This window comes from Haplochromis burtoni, unplaced genomic scaffold, assembly GCF_018398535.1.
Source record: "Haplochromis burtoni strain Fernald_Lab_line unplaced genomic scaffold, NCSU_Asbu1 Contig_478, whole genome shotgun sequence".
In the NCBI taxonomy this organism is placed as follows: domain Eukaryota; kingdom Metazoa; phylum Chordata; class Actinopteri; order Cichliformes; family Cichlidae; genus Haplochromis; species Haplochromis burtoni.
This window is the reverse complement of record NW_024582839.1, coordinates 181786-201103: the sequence shown is the minus strand read 5'-3', so window position 1 is coordinate 201103 and position 19318 is coordinate 181786. Positions and strand designations below refer to the sequence as shown.

At 38.5% G+C, this 19318-nt stretch overlaps 2 protein-coding genes across 4 annotated transcripts in view; one reads left to right on the top strand and one right to left on the bottom strand.

Moving 5' to 3' along the window:
- Window positions 1-6074, bottom strand: part of babam2 (BRISC and BRCA1 A complex member 2) — a 125713-nt gene extending 119639 nt beyond the window's left edge. The window contains exons 1-3 of the mRNA XM_005946261.3: window positions 5950-6074; window positions 4305-4460; window positions 2399-2475 (exon numbers count right to left, since the gene is read on the bottom strand). Coding sequence (XP_005946323.1) covers window positions 2399-2475; window positions 4305-4441 — 214 coding nt within the window. The 5' untranslated portion in view covers window positions 4442-4460; window positions 5950-6074. The remainder of the gene's footprint in view (window positions 1-2398; window positions 2476-4304; window positions 4461-5949) is intronic.
- A 141-nt stretch (window positions 6075-6215) lies between these two features.
- The window catches only part of rbks (ribokinase), a 56206-nt gene continuing 43103 nt past the window's right edge, over window positions 6216-19318 (top strand). For 2 of the 3 annotated variants that reach the window (XM_005946259.3, XM_005946258.2), the window contains exons 1-2: window positions 6216-6336; window positions 13291-13352. In XM_005946259.3, coding sequence (XP_005946321.1) covers window positions 13294-13352 — 59 coding nt within the window. In that variant the 5' untranslated portion in view covers window positions 6216-6336; window positions 13291-13293. The other variant, XM_042213754.1, reaches the window with a different exon arrangement.

The following is a 19318-nucleotide window of genomic DNA, read 5'->3' as shown; positions in this document are numbered from 1 at the left end:
TTGCTCCTCGTCAGCAGGTGAGTCCGTTCCCTCCTCTCTCCACTCGAGAGAGGGGAGTCCAGTCGAAACTCCAACGACTCCTACGGACCGTCGCCCATCTCCAGTCCGCCTGCCAAACTCCCGCATATGGTCGTCTAGACTGATACACATGTTAACCAGGGCACTTAACGATTTAGGAAGCTCTTTAGTGGCCAACTCACGTTTGACGTTCTCGTTTAAGCTGTTTAGGAATGCTCCTCGGAGCGCCTTCTCCTCCCAACCCGTCTCCTCGGCCAGGATCCAAAAGTCCACGGAGAAGTCTGCCACGCTTCGCCGGCCCTGCTTTAAAGTAAACATGCGATGAGCAGCACTGTCAGGGTTAGAGCCTTTGTCAAACACACACCGAAATTTGCTCAAAAAATCACTATATGAGATGGAGGGTTGGGCGCTCAGGACTGCTTGAGCCCAGAGTAGCGCTCGTCCAGTCATGAGCTCCACCATGAGGGTGATCTTGGCGATATCAGAGGCATAAGCTCGAGTCTGCTGCCTAAAAATCAGAGAGCATTGAGCCAAAAAACCCCGGCTCTTGTCCAACTCTCCACTGAATTTTTCAGGTGTAGGGAACGTGTGTTCTCGCCGAGGCGGAGGCGGAGATGGAGGGAGGGGACAGGCCGCCGCTATATTTAGGAGCTCCACAGGTGGTTGTGGTGGTGTACTGGGCTCTGGTGGTTGAATGGGTGCCCTAGGTGTAGCAAGCAACATAGCTTTCAGTTCAGATACCACCTGTAGTAGCGCGGACTGCTCCTTGGCAACGTGCTGCAGCATCTGTTCATGCCGCTCCAACCGTTCAGCTTGAAGCGCGAGCTCGCGCTGGACGGGGGTTGAGTCCGCTGAGTCCATGGCTGGCTGGATTGTTCTGTCACGGGTAATAGGGGAAATACAGACTCAGTCGCGGAGCTCTGGATGCGAAGTAAACAGTGCGTTTATTTACAGTGCTCAGAACAGTCACAAAGCAAAATATAAAAATCCACGGTGATCCTCTCCAATCTCCCAGGGGTGTGCAGGTGAGTCTCCCAAGTGATTATCTGAGTGTGTTTCTCCTCCGAGGGCTTAATCCAGCGGACTCCTTCTCTCCAACCTTCTGCTCCGTATTGCTTCCTCCGAGCCTCCAGTACAATCCAGCGTCGACTGCCATCCAGACACATAGTTAAGTACCTCAGTCCATGACGAGGATGATCAGTGACAGCTGGATGGCAAATTAGGTGCAGGTGTGTCAGCCACTGGGTGGAGGAGGAGAGAGAGAGAAGCACACACATACACACACACACAGGTCGCTCCGGGAAGGACCGTCCGACCATGACAACAACAAAACGTGAGACATTTGTTGTTTTGTGTTTATTTATTGTTTTTATGTTCAGTTTCAACTGTTACGAAGTTGATGTGCAGTTAATAAGTGCGATAAATATTTATACTGGAAAAGAAAATCGTGAGAGAATCGTGATCTCAATTCTAAGCCAAAAAATCGTGATTCTCATTTTATGCAAAATCGTGCAGCCCTACCACACCGGGTGCCACTTTTGCTAAGAACAGCAAACTGAGGCTAGAATTCACACAGGCGCACCAAAATAGTACAACAAAAGGTTGGAAATATGTTGCCTGGTCCGATGAGTCTTATTTTCTGCTGCAACATTCAGATGGTAAAGTCAGAATTTTACATAAACACGTTTTAACGTCCATTCTGCATTCAGTTCAGGCATGTAGTGGTGATATAATGGTATAGGTGTAGTTTTTTGGCACATCTTAGAACCAATTGAGCAAGAATCCAGCTCCACGGCACACTTGAATATTGTTGATGACTATGTTAACCTTTTATGAGCACAACAATTTCAGCTATTTCAAGTTCTGTTTAATTTACTTGACCATAATAACCTTGCATGCAAACACTAAAGCGTCATTGTCAAGACAGATCTCGTTGAACTTACTCTGACCCATATTGGATGAAAGTAAATGTTTCCCCTCCAATCTTTAATTAATTTTATAACATAAAATCTAAACAAAGCAGTACTGACATAAATGCAGTTTTTTGGAATGTAATGAAACCTTCATAATCTTTACTTTTTTTTTAAAGTAAACTTTTTTTACTTTAAAAAAACTTTGTTTGCTATTAGTTCATCACTTTCACACAGGCCAAAAATTAAGCAAGATTTCAAGCTTCTGAAGAACCTTAGCTGACTCCAAGTTCTTTATCTCACTGCTACTGCTTTATGACTTAATATGGCAAAGCAATGTTTGCTTTCCTAAAATGAATTTATCAAAACCCAACAATAAGAACAACCTATCAGCTTACTGTCAGAAGCAGAGACTGAACTCTTGTGACTAATCTGAAAATGCCAAATATGACTGTGAATCATTTACTTACATTTAAGGGTTTCTCCAGCATAGGGAATATGGAGTTTAAAGCGATCACAACAGGGACCAGGCGTCAGAGATGTACATCTGAACATGAGGGAAGATGAAAACACAGACATTCAAATCAAGTAATCAGTTAACATCAGGGATTTTTTAGGATCAGTATAGAGATAAAACAAATATATTGCTGTTTAGGAAGAGTTTGATAATTTTTTGACACTTTATCTTTATAGAAACAACATTTTGACAGTCTTATTAATCTAATTATGGAATACATTATTCACATTTTTACACAGTCTTGATCAAAAGTTTAAGACCACTTGAAAAATGGCAAAAATCATATTTTGCATGGTTGGATCTTAACAAAGTTCCAAGTAGAGCTTCAATATGGAACAAGAAGAAAAGGAAGGAAGACAAAACATTTTTTTGAGCATACAATTTATTGAAAACAACACTTAAAATGAAACAGGCCGTTTTACAGGCAATCAAAAGTTTAGGACCACATGCCTTAAAAGCAAAAATCTCTCATTTCTTCTTGTTGCGTGTTGAAACTCTACTTGGGACCTTGTTAAGATCCAACCATGCGAGTTTGTTGGGGAAGAACTTGATCAACCTGCCAGTCCTGACCAAAACCTGATAGAACACCTTTGGCATCAATTAGAGTAGAGACTGTGAGCCAGGTGTTCTCATTCAACATCAGTGTCTGACCTCACAAATATAGTTCTGGAAGAATGGTCAAAAACTCCCATAAACACACTCCTAAACCATGTGGAAAGCCTTCCCAGAAGAGTTGAAGCTCTAAAGGGTGGGCCGAAATTATATTAAAAACTATGGATTAGGAAAGGGATGCCACGCAAGTTCATATGCGTATGAAGGCAGACAAGCAATATACTTTTGGCAATATAGTGCATATGTGCACATGCAGATCTCAAATTAAAATGAATACAGAACAATTCTGAAATTACATATTATGCTAAGTCTAGTATTAAAAGTTAAGCAGACAATTATTCTGCAATGAAAACTCCACAAAACAGTATTTAATACTTTTCTTTTAGTAAAGCAAATCTCTTTGGATTTGGGGCTGTTTGTGACACAAAACAAAGAATCTTAGGCACTCTTTTTGGCTCAGCGGGCCTAAAATAGACCCTGTGCATTCCCATGAAATAATCAATGTTCACTTAGTTCTCCAAGTTTTCTGAAGATCTTCCAAAGTTGAACAGTATCTGGTCTCAGTGGAAGGGTGGTTGTAAAGAATACGTTCAAAAGCAAGGCAAACAGTGAGAAAATGCTGAGGTATGCCAAATTACACAAAAGCTGAACTGAATATCAGTAACAACAGGTCCTATGGTGTAATGTATCCGAATTTGATCCTGGCAGTGATATTTAACACACTGCCAAGGCAGGATAAGCACACCTGGAAAATGGACAGCTCAGTCATGGATTGGCAACCCAAGAGCCCAGACCTCATCATTGTTGAAGCAGTGCTGGATCATCTTGACAGAAAACAAAAGGTAGCCAACATCCAGAGAAGAGCTTTGAATGTCTTTCAAGAAGCCCAGATAACTATTCTTGGGAACTGCTTACAGAAATTACGAGAAAGCTTGCCCAAGAGATTTCAGAATAGAGCTGGTCATACCAAATATTGACTTTCAAACTCATTAGAACATCACAGACAGTTTCCCCCCTTATAGACTGTATTTCCATGTATGCTTGCAGATGCTTTAATAGATCACTGCAACCATTTCCCATTTTATGAGCAACATATTAAAAAAAAGTATAGTGGCAAAAAAATCTTTGCAAAAACCTTGTGGGTTGGTCCAAAACCTTTGCACAGTACTCTAACAATATTTGTCATTTAGCTCCAGTTAACTTTTTTCTTACAGACATCATTTGTGTAACATGTGATTAGTCCTCACCCAGTTTTGAGATCTGTGACACGGAGGCAGTTTGTGGAATCAAGCCCCACACGGCCATTCCTCACCACACTGCACAGCAGGGGACGCAGCTCAGGTGAGATCCGGTGCAGTGCGACTTCAGGGGACATATTGTTCATTTTACCCACTGTGAGCAGTCTGTAGAGACACGATAACAGTATAGAAATGCTTTGAATTATTTTATTAAAAAGCTAATTAACACAGTAGAAAGATTAAATATTAGTATTTGGTATCGATCTGCTGCCAGTTGTTTTACCCTGTTAGAATTCTAACAAAACATAGGTCGGAATTTGGTTTTCAACGATTAACCTTAGGTCAGCCAAACCTCATCCAGTCTCTTCAACCTGCTCCCTACTTTTCTTTAGATCCAGTGAAACACAGTGAATCTCCTTCTGATCTTCTACATCTGCGCTTTCTCCCATAAAGCTATAGTGCTACTCACTGATTACCACCTTTCTTCTTAACCTAGGTTTAACAACACTTTCCCATAGCTTCATGGTATGAAGCTACAGAGACATTGGCTTTATGCCTCTGTAGTTGCTACAGATCTGCACAATACCCTTGTTCTGTACCAGTATACTCAGATGTCTCTCACCATCCAAGACTGTGTTCAGCCATCTGGTTAACAAGTCTACTGCCCTGACTCACAGATATAGCCATACCTCCACAGGTATGTCATCTAGACTAGCCACTTTCAACACTTCATTCTTTTCATAGTTTACCTTACTTCCTCCTTATTATTTCTCTGCACTTCCCGATTACCAACTGTCCTTCATTTGTCTTTCTCTTTCTCTCATTTTCTTCAAGGGAACTAATTTTTGAAAAACATTAAAGAACAGTTACAATGGCAACAGACCCTGATTTATCTGGGACATTTTGTAACAAATCGAAAACCTCTACAAAGTAAAATTGAGCCTTGTAACCAACGAAGTAGTATAAATAAAGACAGTTGTTTCATTATTATCCTTTTTAAACTACAAACTTTAACTATGATTAAATATGCATTTTTTCATCATAATTAAAAAAAAAAACAAAACTATTTTCCCCTTTCCATATAAGTCAAATGCAATAAATGCATATATCGAAAGTATTTTTCACTCCCTATAGCTTTCCAAAAATGCAATATCGCTGGCTTTACTTTTCAGCTATCATTTCCTGGTATTATAGAAATGTTTTCCCCTTCCTGTTTTAAAATTGCTACCTTTCTATCCAACTTTTTCTGAAAAATACAGATTTTAAGAGAAGAATAAGGCACAGTAACACAATATCCACAAAACATTTCTTAAAAGTTTAGTATTAATATAAAAACATTAGAAGGAAGCTGGTTTAGTTGCAACACTGGAAGCTTCATTTCGCACTATAAGCACACATGGAAAACACATATTACATATAATGTTGTAACATTTTAACGTTCTAATTTGGTGATACATTGAATGCGTTAAGGGTAAATTAGTGTTTATGCCACAGTTTGTAATTCAGATGCTCATAGGTTTGGCATCGTTAGCCACTGTTAGCTTAGCTCATACTTATGCGTCAAATTAACACGATTTAAACGTATAGCGTCCTCAAAACCTCCCCTGCCCATTTCCGGCCATTTCAATACAGCCTGCGGCGGGTGTGTGAGTACCTGAGAGAGATAGAAGTCTTTAAATTTCAGGGTAAAGTCCAATGTTTACTTCATACTCTGATCAATTTCCCCGGTTCATATTGTTGTTGGGTCCTTGTGATAGCCCCACAGTTAGGTGCCTCTCATAATGCCTGTGGGTAAATTTACTTTCATTCTCTTGCAGGAGCTGTATTTCCTCGTGATATATTACCTATGGCGCGGTTTTGTTTGGTATTTTTATATCTTAACACTGTCAAATAAATCTAAACGTTTATTCATTAATAAAATGACAGTGGTTGATCTGGCAATAGCGATAACGCCAGGGACCTGTCACCGTGCACTTTGACCTTGGACTTCAAGTAGTGGGTATTCAGTTTTACAATCCGCAGGAGATTATTTGAATTCCAGGTAATTTAACACACTTCATTTTACTTTGGAGGTTGTCTAATTGATCCGGGTCATGATCTTTTAGTTTTTTGATCGGTTTATTCCTCAAATACTTGAGGTGTCAGAGTATTTGGCTGCATATGTAATGACATGTACTAAGAGTTTACAGTACACCAATAATACAAGATATTTGGGCTTGTACACGACATTACCATATGCTAAAATGGATAAAGAGAACAATTAACAAGTAAGTACAGTAAAGTACGTGCATTTCTAATATGTGAATAAATTACCATAAAAGAAAAGATTTTATGATACTGAGCTTTTAAAAGATTAAGGTTGACTTAATGGTTCTTTTAGTTATTTTCCTAAGCTTGAGTTATACTGGATCATTGAATTTGATACCAGTTTTAAACCATTATTCATGATATACTTGGATCAGCTACAACTATTAAAATCACCTACCTAAAAATTATCTTCCCTCTCCACCACCATTACAACTGCCATCATCACCAAGGCCTAGATATAGGATCTCTGGAGGGCTCCTACAGTTTTTGAGATTGAGACTTGCGAACAGATTGTAGGGTTTTCAGTTCTGGATCGTGGGAGCTGCAGATTTTGTCAAGCCCTTCAGAGCCTTTTGTGTTCCTCCAGCAGTTCTTGAGCAAGTTTTGCTAAACGTATAGGGATGGATTCAGCTTGTTCCAGTTTCAGTCCGATGCAGATACTTTGACTTAAGGCAGCGATACCATTGTTAAAATAAAAATGATTTCTGCTTTTTTTAATATAGCAAATTTCATTACAAATAAACTCAATATATTTACCATAAAAGCTAAAAACTATGTAAGTCGACAATGTCTTGAGGGGATGAAAACAACAAAATAAAATACTAGTTAACACACATGTGCGCATATACACACACAGACACAGCTGTCAAGTGCAAACCTACAAGAATAAAAAAGTTTTAAGTATGTTTTTCAGTGTAGACACAGATATAATTGATCTCAGTTTAGCAGGAAGCTAGTTACAAAGAACAGGATTACAGTAACAATAATATTAATATTAATAATTCAGGGAACCATTAAAAGATGTCCTGAGATGTCTAACAAGGTTTTAGACACTGATCAAGTCAGAGATGTTCCACTGAGTAATCATCACTTTGACTGATGCTGGAAATTATCCTTTTTTATATGCAAGTACACACTGATTTCCTAACTTTATAAAATAAAATGTAAGAAATGTACCAAAGATAATACATTACAGCAGGATAAAAATAATTAAAATATTCATATCTAGTCTCCTATCAGTTCATTGTGAGAACTATTTCTTCAGACTGCTGTCATTTATATTCAATGTACTCTAGTTTATCCTTTCCTGGTCTCACAGTTTCACTGAGTCCACCTCCTTCGACTGCTCCTTACACACACATTGGGCTGACAAGAAACGTGCGATGTGAAAATATATTAATGGAGTGAAACAAAATGTCACCGGTGTTACTGTAAGTGCAGTAAAAGCTTCCAAACAACAACAGAAGATAACAACAGTGACAGCGAGTAAGCTAAGAAAATATTCTTGGAAGTTTTTAGCAATTTCTGCTCTCTTGACCACAGTTTGTGGTTAAACTAAAAGCTTTTGCAAATATCAAAATGAAAAATGTTGATGTAGGTAGAGTCCAATGCTTCCAAGCTGCTGAGGCTTTGTTGTCATCTTCCTCCATGCTTTGTTAGTCTTCCCACCAGTTATCAGTGCACTGCTTCCATCAGATGGTGAATTAAACACAGAACAATATAGAACTCAATTAAGTGGATCAGTCATAGTCCATCTTATTGTCACTGATATGCAATTTAAATATTGGATCAGTGCAAAGTATAATCAAACACAGTCAATCTTTTTTTAATACATTTCCAGCAGTCTATTTCACAATCCACTTACAACACCATTGTGCGTGTTCTCCGCAACAAACAAGCAGACCTACTCTGAATTACAGTCTTTAAAGAAAATGTTTGTTTTGTTGCTTATTAAACAAAGCCGACTGCAATACTTCTATATATGTAACAGGCTTCCATTGGCTGATAATATTAGTCATTTGATATATTGGTTGATTATTGTCTTTGAAGTTGACCTTTATCTCGAGCTTGAACGATATGGTAAAAAATACACTACATACACCCCCACTAATATTTGGTTAAATATGCTTCAGCATATTGCTTTTGGTAGCCATCAACAAGCTTCTGGCATAATTTGAAGATAATCCTCAAGGCTTCATTTTTGGCTCCAAGAGACCTTTCCAACTCGTGTAAATTTACAATTCTTCTTCTTAGAGCTTCACAGACTTCTGAGATCTTCATAAAGTTACCATGATATCCATGCTCATGAACCATGAACTTTTGACCAAAACTGTATAACCTGGTGTAATTTGCTGGGGATGGATTGGAGGAATTTCTAGCCTATCACAATAGGAGCTCGCTGCTCCTGCATTTTTTTTACCCTCCACTTACTGATTTTTAGCAGGGCAACTTTAAATGTCTGTTTTGCAAACAGCACTAAAATAAAAATAGAAATTCACTGCCAGCACTCCTGCCGCAGTAGAAATGACACCACATATGGTGGGTCATCCTGGCCCCTTTCCAAATCTGCATTGATCCATGCATGACTATTAATTTACCATCAAGCTCCAACAGTGACTCCAACCAAGTTCCAACTACTGCTAGCTAAATAAAATAAAAATGAAAAGCATTCAGATCAGCAGGTCATTATATTATATAGAAGCCTCAACAAAAAAGATCTACAAATATTAATACTAAGGTTCAAGGTTGGCTAATAAGTACCTCTCTTCAAGGGTACAGCCCTTTATTTTAGCTTTAGTGACAAGCTGTTGTAACACTAAAAGTGCAGTAAAGGTTTTTGGTTTCTGAGAGTGTATTTAGCATGGAGTGAACATGTGAAAGACCTGAAATATGTCATTTCTTGTGCAAACAGAACAACCCTAACTTGCAAAATAAAAATGAAAGGTGATCACAAAGGCATAGAAATTATATCAGTGCACCGGGCGAGACCGTATGAGGGCAGTTTTGTCTGATTCACCACTGGGAATTTCCACCTTCCTGGGAGTGATTCACAGTCAGTCTCAAAGCATCCAGAAAAAACAGCCCCCCCCCCAAGACATATGTTGAGCCAAAGTACTCTGGTGAAATTGTTTACTAGTTCAACTCTCAGCTTGAAGTTGGTCTAACTTAAGTGGTTAGGAGGTTATGACACCGGGAATTGAAATAAAACAAATGCAGCTAGCGTTTGTGTGTGGGTAGAGCTGGAAAAAGTGTGTATAATCTGAACGTATCTGAACATTTGTTATACAGATATAGTCATATCATTGCCATAAAAATATTTTCCAGTTAAGAATGCAGGCTCACAAGGGTTTTTACAGTTGATCCAAAAGTTTTTTCTTTGGGATTTTGTTTGCAGTTCAGTCTAAAACCAGAGTTAACAAAGTGCAGACTTTGTATCATTTTATGCAACCTGACACACAGTTACAAGACAAGAGTGCAATATTATACCTTTAATCATTTATAGGTTCATGTAGTGTGTTAATAATATAGCAAAACAGACAGAACTTTCAGTTTTATCTCTTATATTAGCTTGGATTTCTAAACTATTTACTAGCAAAAAAATGGAATATTACCCGCAAAACACAAAGCATCGTCCTCCATAGCTGAAAACTGAAGCCAACACAGAAACACCAAAAGCTGAAGTTTCTTCTAATGGTTACTGGAAGCTGATTTTAAAACTTAGTTAATCTCCATAGACTCACATATGCAATTTTAAAAGAGAAATAACAAATTTATAGCCTACTACAAAAAGCAGTCGTTATCTCTAATTTCCTTCTTCATGGCAGCTGTATGTAGAGTGATTTTTTTTTTATAACTCAACTGCTCAGATTTTGGTAAATCTTAAAATTGAGGGTGCTGTCACTGAGAGGTGGCTGTATCTGCTAAGGCCCCAGTCACACAGGCCTAGACCAGTCAGCAACCACCAGTTTCTAGAGAAAATGTGTATCACTCAACTGTTTGCCTAGTGGTCCCTGGAGGTTGTTGGCATATGCCAAATGAAATCGGTTACAAAAGAGAAGCACTTGTTGTGATTGCTTTGGTTGTTAGCAGATTGTCTAAGTCACCCATAGTTTGCATGCAAGGTGCAGACCTTTCTGCAAATATTGCCATTTACTCTCTGAAGTGTACAAAATGTGCAGGTTTTATTTTGAAGGTGAATACTGACCATTCTGTGTTATACTTTCCACAGTTTCACTACCACTTGGCAAGTATTTTACAAGAGTTTGCAGGCATGTCGGTGTCTGTTGTGCAACCTCATAGTGACCAAAGCAATCGCAAAGATGTTTTTGAATCTACACTTTTTACCTCTTTGCAACCAATTTCAAACTAGTGACTACCAGCAAACTCCAGTAACTGGAACGTGCATTTTTCCCCTGTGTCCCATTTTTGCCAGATTGTTGCTGATTAGCCTCAAGACCTGTGTGACTGAGACCTAACTGTCTTCTAGGTTTTCACCTTAGCTAATTGTCACGAACAGTTAGGGATCTCTAGACCATGCTTGGGACTGCTGGTGCCTTTTTGAGTATTTTATTTATAATTATCTGAAAAATAATTACAGTAACATGATTTATTGTGTGGCTATTTTTACCAGCAGATGGTCTATTCCAGGGCCGCATGTTGCTCTTTAGTCCTTATAGTGCGGCTCCGCGTGGTTTGGGAAAATAAATTAGAAGTATTTAGCTGAAGTTTATTTTATTTATGTTAGTTATTTTTTAACTTGTAGTTCTAAATTGGAAGATTATTGTGATATTGAAATATAAAAATAAAATTATATTCTATTATTTTTTCATCGCTCTAAATAAGCGTCACACTCGCGGAAGCCGGTGTACCCGCCGAAACGCCGTGCATATATCAAGACTTTCAACCTCAGGTAGGCCAATTATGGACCTTCGGATCCACATTATGTCACCACCGTGAACTATGTTAAAAACAAACACCGCTCACGCCTCACAGATGACAGCTTACAGTCCTGCGTAAAGATGAAAGTGACTTCGTACAGCCCCGATTTGCAGACGCTGTGCGCAGAGGTTCAGGAGCAGAAGTCCCATTTTAAAGATATCACGGTAGAACCGAAGATTTTTCTATGAACACGCTTTTCAGCATTTCTTTATTGACCACTTTTCACACACGGTTGCTGCACGCATACAGCCGGCTGTAGCTTTTCAGCTCACAGCCCGACACATACCAACACAACAGCATAGATAGCACAGATGTTAAGGCAGCGAGGCGTGATTGCGGGTCCCGCTCAGGTGCGTCCGCCTCCCCTGCAGCGGCGCTGCAGACCACGCCCCGCTACACACAGTAACCAGCAGCATAGTGCATTTTTTCCAATTATTTTTTAAAAGTCAGGTCAAGGCTCCAAAAGGTGATATAAGGGTGGCGGCTCACAACAGTTTTTGTTTGCTACATGGGTCATTTTAGTTCAGCTGGGTGTCTTTCCTTTTGTTATATTTCTTTAAGAGTTCAAAATGTGTTAATTACATAAATAATTTTCTCTGTAACATTTCATGGATTTCATAAGCAACACACTTTAGTTGTTCACACAAAGCATAAGGTAAAAAACAATATATACAGTGTTATCTTCATTTTAGATGTCAAAAAATATTTGCGGCTCCCAGTGTTTTCTTTTGCATGAAAACCGGGTCCAAATGGCTCTTTGTGTGTTAAAGGTTGCAGACCCCTGGTCTATTCTCTTGTTTTGGTAAATGAAGTTCTAGGATTTTATTTGGATGTTACTTATTAGCATTTGACCATTCGACAAATTAGCATTTGTCTGCATCTGTAGATGCAGTTTGTAAACCAAGCTAGCAAGCATCAGCATATTGCTTTGTATCCCACCTTCTTGTCCACATATTGTCATTCCAAGATGCAATAAACCAACATGGTGGCTGCAAAAATGCTAACACTGCTTCCAGAAAAATAACAATCTGCATCCTTCTTTCAAACACAGTCTGCGCTTAAAACAGCATGCATCATATTATTTTTAAAAAAGTGTTTAATATGTGTGAACCTCAATCACATGCTGGCTACACGCTAAAGTATCACTCATAAAAAAAATTTTAAAAACTGCAGGTCTAAAATTGTATCACATTGTGCATGCGACTTTAATTACACTGTTTGTAGTGTTTAACATGCCCTTTCCTTAATGTTTTTTAACACATTTTGCAACACCTTTTTATAGCAAACGCTTAATATAAATGAAGTTTCTCACATTGGTCTGCTGAGCATCATAGCTCAGCTCAAGTTTAACTAGTAAGTGAGAATTTTGAAAGGGGTTCCCTGCTAATTCAAGTGGTCAGACAATGCAGTTTTTCACTGTAGTGAAGTTCTTGATGCCTGCAGAGAGAAGACACTGTTCTGCAAGATGTGGGAGAGAGAATTGAGCCATCCTACAGCCAGCGGCCAAGCTTTCCAAGTCTTCCACTGCCTAGGAAGAGATTTGAAGAGATTAACACACTAGCATTAGCTCCGATACAAGCAGAGGATTGAATTAATTAAAGACTTTGCTGTGCTGCGGTGCATTCACATGGTGTAGCATTGAAACTGTCGCCACCCCACCCCCAGTAAGACTGGAATTTGTCCAACTCAGCCAGCCATGAATGCTCTATTTTTACCTTCTTCCTTGTTTCACTCAAGCTCATGCTAATGTGAGAGATAAATAAAATCAAGTGATTTTTGTTTGGAGGCTGTTGAGAAACTAGTTTACATATTTTGCCTGAAATGCCCCCATCAAGCTGCAGCTAAAGTCCTTCTGTCTGTTTTTTGAATGTTGTGAAATTCATTGAACAGTTAATTTAAATTGAGAAAGGGCAATTGTTCCTGTTGTAATAATACAACCGTATGTGTTTGTGTGGCTTTTAATCATCAGATCATGACTGAGAAGGTCTTTGATGTTGTGGTGGTTGGCTCCTGTATGACTGACTTGGTGAGGTAAGTAGATTTAGTCCATTATTTAACTTTAAATCTGGTAAATCGATGATAGCATGTGAAACAAGTTGTTCCACTGACAATGATTATAAATCATCTTAAAATTTTATGAGAAGGCTAAATCTGGGTGCAGGAAACACCTCTGCTTCCTCAGGTGGACCCAACAGGAAACAGCACATTACCATGTTAGGAAACTAATTTAAAAAATGTTCAGCAGACTTTGTCAAATTTGTGTCAAGTCCCGATGTGGCTTTGCTTATTAGTTAGAATTGTGGTCAGAGGTTTATGTAAGTGCATCTCATGGATGAACGTCATTGTAATTTTGGTCTTTTGATGATTTCTTTGAACTTTTCCAGGGTGGAATTAATAAGGAGCATACCCTTTAATGCCTGAAAAAAAAACCAAGTATAAAAATATATATACAGGCTCACATGGTTAGAATATAATTTATTTTTTGATAGCTATCAACAAGCTTCTGGTTTAATTCTGGCTGGATATCTGACCACTCTTCTTGGCAGAACTGATCATGCAAATTGGTTGGTTTCCTGGCATGGATCCAGCATTTAGGCACAGTACACAATCAATAAATATATATGGCTTTAGGAAGACCATTCCAGAAGCTTAATGTTAGCCTGCTTAATCAATTTGTTTCACTGTGGACAGTAATGCTGGTGTTTCAGCAGTTTCCAGTTCATGGCAGGCTTAAGCTGTGGTGGTTTCTGGGTTGTTCCTGAACATCCTAACCAATTTCCTCTCACCTAAATGTAACAATTTGGGTCTTGTTCTAGACTTTGGCAAAGTGGTGACACATCTGTAACTTGTACTTATGAAACTTGGTTGAACTGATGACCTTGAAATCTGCGGTTGAATAGAAACAGCTACAAGAGACATTCCCAACTTGTGTAAATCTACAACTTACTTTCTTAAATCTTCAGTTTATTGGACTTTCCCATTGTTTTGAGTCAGTCAAGTGGGTGCTGTCAACCTAATTTATATGTTCTTATTAAACAAGGGTAACAGGTCAAATAATCAGGTAAACAGATGTAAAGGTAATATCATTGTGAAGAGTGAAGCACTTCAGACTTCAGAATGATATGCTAAGGTGAGTTTTGGCTTTCTTGCCCATAAGTCTGCTTTGGATGACATAAATTTCGTCATCAGATAATGAGTGTGGACTTTGGGCAGATGTCGGTGTACCAGCTTCACATTTGCCTTCTGGGCAGACTTCAAGCTGATTTCATGACAGCATAACGCAAATAACTTCTGAGGGCAACAGCCAGTATTGGTGGGTCACAGCAATGGTCTCATATAAAAAGCCAAGACAAAACAAAGACTTTGAAAACAAGACTTCCTGTTCTGCATGCAAGTCTTTTAGTGCAGTCTGATTATGATTGCAGACAAAGTCTGAAAAACTGAGTTGTATCAGATTATAGCCAAAGATTTCAAGATTGTGTTTCATCCATTGCATTCCTGTTTTCCACGGTTAATCTGCCTGCAGCCTGTTCAAACGTCAGTGCTACTCCATCAACAAATGGAAACCAAGACCCAGGTTTCCTACAGATTGTGCATATTTAAATGCATATAACTGTTTATATAAATTTGTTTTGAAGCTGTAAATCTGCCACCATTATCAGTGTAAACTGTAAAAGCTCAGGCTTAGCAACAGTAACTCAGAGGATGCACCTCAGAAAACAGTCAATTGTCTTTGCTTGTTTCCCTTTATTATTATTAACCACTGCAGCCAGCCTTTTCCTCCAGGGATTTTATTTTGACATGCACGCCTGATGGAAAATATGGCATAAGGGCTGAGGGGTGTTTTCCATCAGCCTGAAATGGTCTGCAAAGTCTTCCTACACTGGAATAGAGGAAGTGTTCTAAAGTTAGACAATGCTGCTGCATTTTCAGTATTTGTCCTAAAAGCCCCCTGAGTTACAGGAAACATCAGCAGTGTGCGTGTGTTTGGCTCAACGGCTTTCAGGCCATTAGGCAGTAATAAAGGGCAGGCTCCAGGTTCTAATCCGTCTACTAGATTGCAAAACACGTTCATATTGGACTGAAGAATGCTGCCATCAGCTTTCATGGCATTTTTAAAAACACATGATTTTTTTTAAGTGAATCAAAATTTAAAAAAAAAATAGACAGCAGAGAACTGAATTAAATGGAAATAATTTAAATTATTGAGCAAAAAGTTGTAGGCTGAAGCTTTCGTTTTTTACGCCTACCCTTTCCCAGCATTTTTGTAACTACAATTTTCGAAAAGACCAGTAAAAGTAATAAATTAAAAACAAGGAAATAAACAAGATAAAAACAAATGTTCAGTAAACAATGGTTATCATACCTCAGTTTGTTTAGCTCTTGATTTTTAGCTTGTCAGTTGGTACATAAAAAGCGAATCTATTAGTCTAAGATATACAAATGATTAAAGCGCACGTTTTATGTTACTGTTATTTGTAAGTAGATGTTTTTTTAAATCTTGGACTTTACAAGTCCAGCTTTGAATGATTCACAGTTCAAAATAATCCTTATTTATTGTATGGTGCTTCCTTAGAGAATTCAAAGGCCTTTATATTCCAAATCTAAGTCATGTAGAATAACCAACAAGAGACCGGTGATGTATAAAGTCTTATGGAGGCGCTAGATTGTGTAAACGCAATATTCTTGTAGCATCTCTTGCATTTTCTTCAGCACAGAGGACGGCCTGTTTTCATGAAAAATCGGTTGGAACTTGTCTAATTTAAATGAGACAATGTGTGGCAAGAAGTGTCATTTGTGCTTTTACAATGATTCGTAATTGATGAATATCTTTCCAGCTTTATCAAAATTAAAAACTCCCTGGCACATCCAAAGAGTCTCACACGAATGCTTTGTCTCATCATTATATATTCTGATGAGTTTTAAAGTCATTCTCTTTAATTTGTGTTTGCAGTAAAAAATGCTGTAGGGGTGAAGCAACAAGATCAGCTAGAAAAGAGAGCATCTAACTGGGCCCTGTGCTGTGAAGCAGGTTCAGCATACCCAGAATATCTTTTGCTTATCTGGCTTTACTTACTCGAACCAATCAGGTTAAGCGATCATAAAAAGCTAAATTTTACCACCTCAATAAGTGAACATAGGGTCCACCTCAGGTCTGCCTCTGGTTTTACAACAGAAAGGAAACTAAAATGCTGAAAAATATGACGAGATTAAACATATTGTACTGAAAGCAACAAAGCTGCTGCAGACAAAGCAGCAGAGTGTGCCGCGTGAGAGAGTGTGAGAAAGGAGAAAAGTATGGAAATCAAAATGCTCTATGAACGTGTGAGCACTTGACGACAAAAGAAAAGTTGGAAAAAATGTCAATTGTGTAAGTTAATGCTAAAGTGAATCTATATTTCCTACTGATGCTCTTTTTGGAGGACAAAAACTTGATTTAATCTCTTAATATGCACTCACTGAAGTCCGGGTGATCTTCCAGGAGTAGTGACTCTATTTTGCAGTGTTCTGAATTATTCAGTAGGCAGTGATTACATGCTTGTCAGTCTTTTACCTCGAACACAATCTGCCCTTGAGTAGGTTAGGTCTGCAGTGTAAGTTACCATGGTGATGTGAACCACCTGCATAGCAGAGAAAACTCTGGGTTAAACCCTGAAGTTCCATGGAGAGGACCAAATCCTGCTGTGTCGTATAGACCTGCAAACACAAATGACAGATTGGTTGAAATGTGTGTAGTAAATAGATTAATAATGTTTATGATGACTTAGTTTCATACAACTTGGATCATAGAGAAGCAGACAGAAATTATGGATGCATGTATTAGCCGGAATTATGCATTACAAACTTGATGGTCAACCAAATTATGAGTTTCCACAAATCAAAATCGCTATTTATCCCTTCCTCTAATTGGCATCATTTTACAAACAAATGAAGGCTTTTAGAGCACTCTGAATCCTAGCTTCACATGTACATACAGTATGCTCATGTTTATTAGGAACATTCATCACTGTAATAATACATATGTGACCAAAAATAAAGAAAATCAGAGTATGTCCACTTAATTTCTGGTCTAAAAGGTGGGACCATCTGATGGTAAATTCAAGTCAAACTGTGCAGATGATCTGGTATAATTCCTGCTTGCTAAAATGTCAGCGTTGCATCATCCTCGTACGTGGTGAAATTTGTTGAGCCAAGTAGGATCCATTCCCACAATCATTAGTCATCAACTGCAGCACAATGGGTTAGTTTGAAACAATTTGTCATCCTCTTTTACCAGAACCTTTGCAAGCAAATGACACAATCTGAAAAGGCATATAAATCAGCTGTGATGGCAAAAGTCTCAGTGGGCTCCAGCCAACTAAATGTCTTCCTCTCAGCGTGAAGAAGTGTGGAGATCGCGCAACAGTTTGTGTCATGCTGCGTCTTTTATATTTTTATGTGAAAAACATATATGACTGACAGGTGAGGGGAGCAATAACTGTCATGACTGTCACCTGCATGCCAACGACTGAAGCTCTGAATAAACAACAAACAAAATATGAGCTGCAGAAAAAGTTTCATAGCAGCTTTGCACAAAGTTGTCGCTTGACTGTCCACACTTATCAGAAACACATGCCTTCTCCCACTGCGAGTTTTTTTGGGAAAGGAAAGGCACTTTTAGTTGCTCATTAGCAATTCATGTAGTGACTTTCTGCTTTGAAGGGCAGGAGATGTCAATTAAGGCTCTAATAAGCTAATGGGAAATGGCCTGTTTTTGGTGGCAGGGAGTGTGTGTGTGTGCGTGTGTGTGTGGTGGGGCTTTTTTGGATGGAGATCAGAATGTGGATAGGGGAATACATTTGCAGCCCTTCAAAGTGATATGCATGACTTTGAAGTTAGAAATCCAGTTGTCTTGAACAGCCAGTGTTTGGGTGGCAGTACAATTAACTGACAGACAGCAGAGGCGCACACGCACACACACGCTCCTTTTCTTTTTGCTTCTGCCATATAAACACCCAAATGTAAGGCAGATTTCTGCAGTGTTTAGTTTCAAATGCATCCATCAGGCTGTGCATGTTGTTAGGCAGTAAAAGGTTGTGTTTGATTGGCTGCAATCTGCAGCGCACAGAGAAGAGGTGCAGAGCGGTTCAGGTTTTGAACCCATTGTCAAAGCCATACAGTGCCCCCTACAGCTCACTGAGGTATTGTTATTATTTTTTATTTTAGCTTCCATTTTTAGGCTATTTAGATCAAATTGCTTTCATAAGGGTGAAGTGGCCAAGGTAGAAACCATACAAATTCAAAACATATTAGAAGCGTAACAAATATAATGTAAGATACAAGATATACAACATGATGGTCTAAAGCCTGCCACAAGAGATACTCTTAAGAAAAATACACAATATGCCCTCTTCAATACATTTATTATGATTCTTTTAAATTTAACAACACAAGTAACCATAATCCAAGGTTCAAATCCAAGCTTAGATTTTTATGAAAAATATTGCATGTGCAAGGTGAGTAATAAGAAAATGCTGTTTTCCCTTATATATCATAACCTGGAATAAAAAGCATGTTAGACTGCTAACTTATCCAGCATTGCTTTATGGATAAAAATGTAACAGTGCTTTTTCATGTGAGCAGTCAGTAATGCCTGACTAAGTAAGAAACTTTGCAGTTGTAAAGGAAAAAAGAGATTCACAGTAGACTGAATCACCACTCTGTAAAAATGATATCACCAAAAACAATTATCGGCAGGAAAGGAGCTTTTTTTGAGGAGTTATTCTAAGGAGACAGAAGCCTGAGTATCCTAACATTTTCATGGATTAAATCCAAAATACACCACATGTCTCGTCCTGTCAAAACAAATTATATGGTTTCTTTATTGTTTTTACAAGGGCTCATGTATTGTATTGTAAATTTTATGCTGAACTTCTTACATTTTTGCCCGGGTAAGTAGCGTCTATTTATATTATAAAAAAAGAAAGAAAATAAAACCAAAACAGCACCAAAAACTG